This window comes from Alosa sapidissima, chromosome 18 (genome assembly GCF_018492685.1).
Source record: "Alosa sapidissima isolate fAloSap1 chromosome 18, fAloSap1.pri, whole genome shotgun sequence".
Taxonomy (NCBI): Eukaryota; Metazoa; Chordata; class Actinopteri; order Clupeiformes; family Clupeidae; genus Alosa; species Alosa sapidissima.
Window position 1 is genome coordinate 21,814,350 of NC_055974.1, and position 2,511 is coordinate 21,816,860.

The window sequence follows — 2,511 nt, forward strand, 5'->3', positions numbered from 1 at the left end:
TTTTTTTTTTTTTTTTTAAAACGACGACGAAATTGTGAATTTCCAGAGCGTGTTACTCCACACTCGGCAATCGACTCCTACAGACTTTCCCCTAAAGACGCCAGCTGCAGCAGCAACATTTCCAGAAAGGTACTTTATTTTGTCAACTCAACGTATGTACTTCCAATCATCCGTAAATTGATCTAAAGTGCATTTTACTCCAGATAATTCCTTTAATCTACCTGCATTACTGTGGATTCTTGTTCAACTACTCCCAAGCTAAGCTGACGACACCCACAAACAAGAAGCTCAGGCAGAACAAGCTACAAAGGATGCCTATGTGTCTCTCTCCCTCTCTCTCTCTCTCTTTCTCTCTCTCTCTCTCTCTCTCTCTCTCTCTCTTTATCTCTCTCTCTCTCTCTCTCTCTCTCCCTCTATCCCTCTCTGTCTTTCTCTCTCTCTGTCTTTTTCTTTCTCTCTCTATGTCTCTCTCTCTCTCTTTCTTCTTTTCTCGGGGCGAGTTATATAACCCGTATTCTCCAACTTAATGAAAAGGACGTTACGCTTCAAAGCCTCCCTATGCTCTGTTTGCAATGTAGCGTGGGTAGCCATCATATTAATAATTTCCTGACTGAAAGCTTCTTCTATCCCTTAAATAATGGCAAGAAAGAGAAAAAAAATACGTTTGTGAGAGAGAGAGGAGAGAGAGAGATAGAAAGAAAGAGAAGAATAGAGGAAGAGAGAGATAGAAAGAGGGAGAGATAGATAGACAGAGAGAGAGAGAGATAGAGAGAGTTCACTGTTGACCACACACAGAACAGGGTGGTCAATTCTCTAACTCAAATGTGAAGGTGTAAATTGGTTCAGCTTCACTGTTCTGTGATGCTACTATCACCCCCACCCTTACAGCCCACACTCCCAGTCTCCCATCCACCCCCACCCCACCCTCGGCCCACCCCACCCCACCCCCGCACCGCCCCACCCTCGGCCCACCCCACCCTTAGCCTTGCTGCCCCGGGACAGTAGGAAGTAGCCCGATCTGTCAATGAGGTCATGGCAGGGCCCTGAAGTAGAGCTCCATCTCTGATGTGGAGCTTTAGCTCAGATTAACCTAAAATGCACTCCAGTGGCTGGGCTCCAGCAGAATCGGCACCGTTTATTTATCTATTTATTTAACTATTTGTTTATATATTTGTTTATATATTTATTTATTTGGTAAATAGTGGGTCTCATTTTTTTCACCCCATTCATTTATTACACATCTTATTTGTCACAGTTGGTTAGTCATGTAATAAAAAAAGAATATGTTCATCTATACTGTATATCCATTTTATATGCGTTATCTGTTCAGAACATTCATGGCAGACTATAGAGGATAATGTATGTCTACAGTATGTCTTTAGGAGTCTTTTTTAGAGACATATTTTAACACTACCCTCTCCAGTATGTTTCTGAGTGATTTCATTTCATATGCATAAATGAGACAATTTCCTCACTGCACACATCTTTCACAATGCCGTCTGTGTGTGTGTGTGTGTGTGTGTGTGTGTGTCTCTGTCTCTGTGTGTGTGTGTGTGTGTGTCTGTGTGTGTGTGTGTGTGTGTGTGTGTGTGTGTGTGTCTCTGTGTGTGTGTGTGTGTGTGTGTGTGTGTGTGTCTCTGTGTGTGTGTGTGTGTGTGTGTGTGTGTGTGTGTGTGTGTGTGTGTGTGTGAATGCTCATTTTTAATCCCACACATTTGAGGTGAATATTTCAACCAACTCCCGGGCTTGTTTTGGATGTGGACGGCGAGAGCATTTATTGACAGCGTCACCCTCATCATACTGTAGCAACACATCTCGTCCTCAAACACAGCGAGAGCCTGATGCTGGAATGCCTCTGCATGACCTTGACATCTACACAAGGTCACACAAGGTCAGAGAGGGGTGGACAACAGATGTGCTCTCCACACCAGGATGCCTACAGAGGAGAAACATCGGGCCACCACCTCCTGTGGCCTGAGCACTATTTGTGCTAATATAAATCCGTTTAAAAAAATAACTTACGTCAGTCCGTTAATCATCATGGAAACTAATACGCCTGGTGCTTACGTCCAGTTTCGGTGGTGTTAAGCGGATGACAACCATGGACTCCCCCCTGTATGGGTCACCAGTCCATCGCAGGGTGACCCCCTTGCCAAATGTCGCTATGCCCATTTACAGCTGGGTGGACTGACACCATGTGGAAGACATAATGGCCTGCTTCACGTGGCCAGCAGGGATTCAAACCATCAAGTGACTGTCAACCTTCCAATCTGTCAATCTGAGCCCTTAAAAGATCATTGAGCTACGCACTCTACTGTCCAAAAAGGCCACAGTGATATATGTGTGCTGCTAATCTTGTTCCTTTCTGGTGTGTCTGCGTTGCAGAGTATTGAGTTTGCTAATGTGACGTAATCGCCGTGATTTAACATAGGATTTTAAAGTATTGTAGGTAAATAGGGCAGAAGCACAAAGCTACGCATTGAATGTTTTGGTTGCCTACATGCCCTTTAG

The 2,511-nt window shown here is 44.3% G+C and overlaps 1 protein-coding gene across 1 annotated transcript in view; it reads right to left on the bottom strand.

Annotated features, from left to right (window-relative positions):
* LOC121690323 (receptor-type tyrosine-protein phosphatase delta-like) overlaps positions 1-2,039 on the bottom strand; it is a 111,764-nt gene extending 109,725 nt beyond the window's left edge. Inside the window, 2 exon segments of the mRNA XM_042070807.1 lie at positions 1,739-1,872; positions 2,023-2,039. Of these exon segments, the coding sequence (XP_041926741.1) occupies positions 1,739-1,872; positions 2,023-2,039 (151 nt within the window).
* Positions 2,040-2,511: the final 472 nt, after the last annotated feature.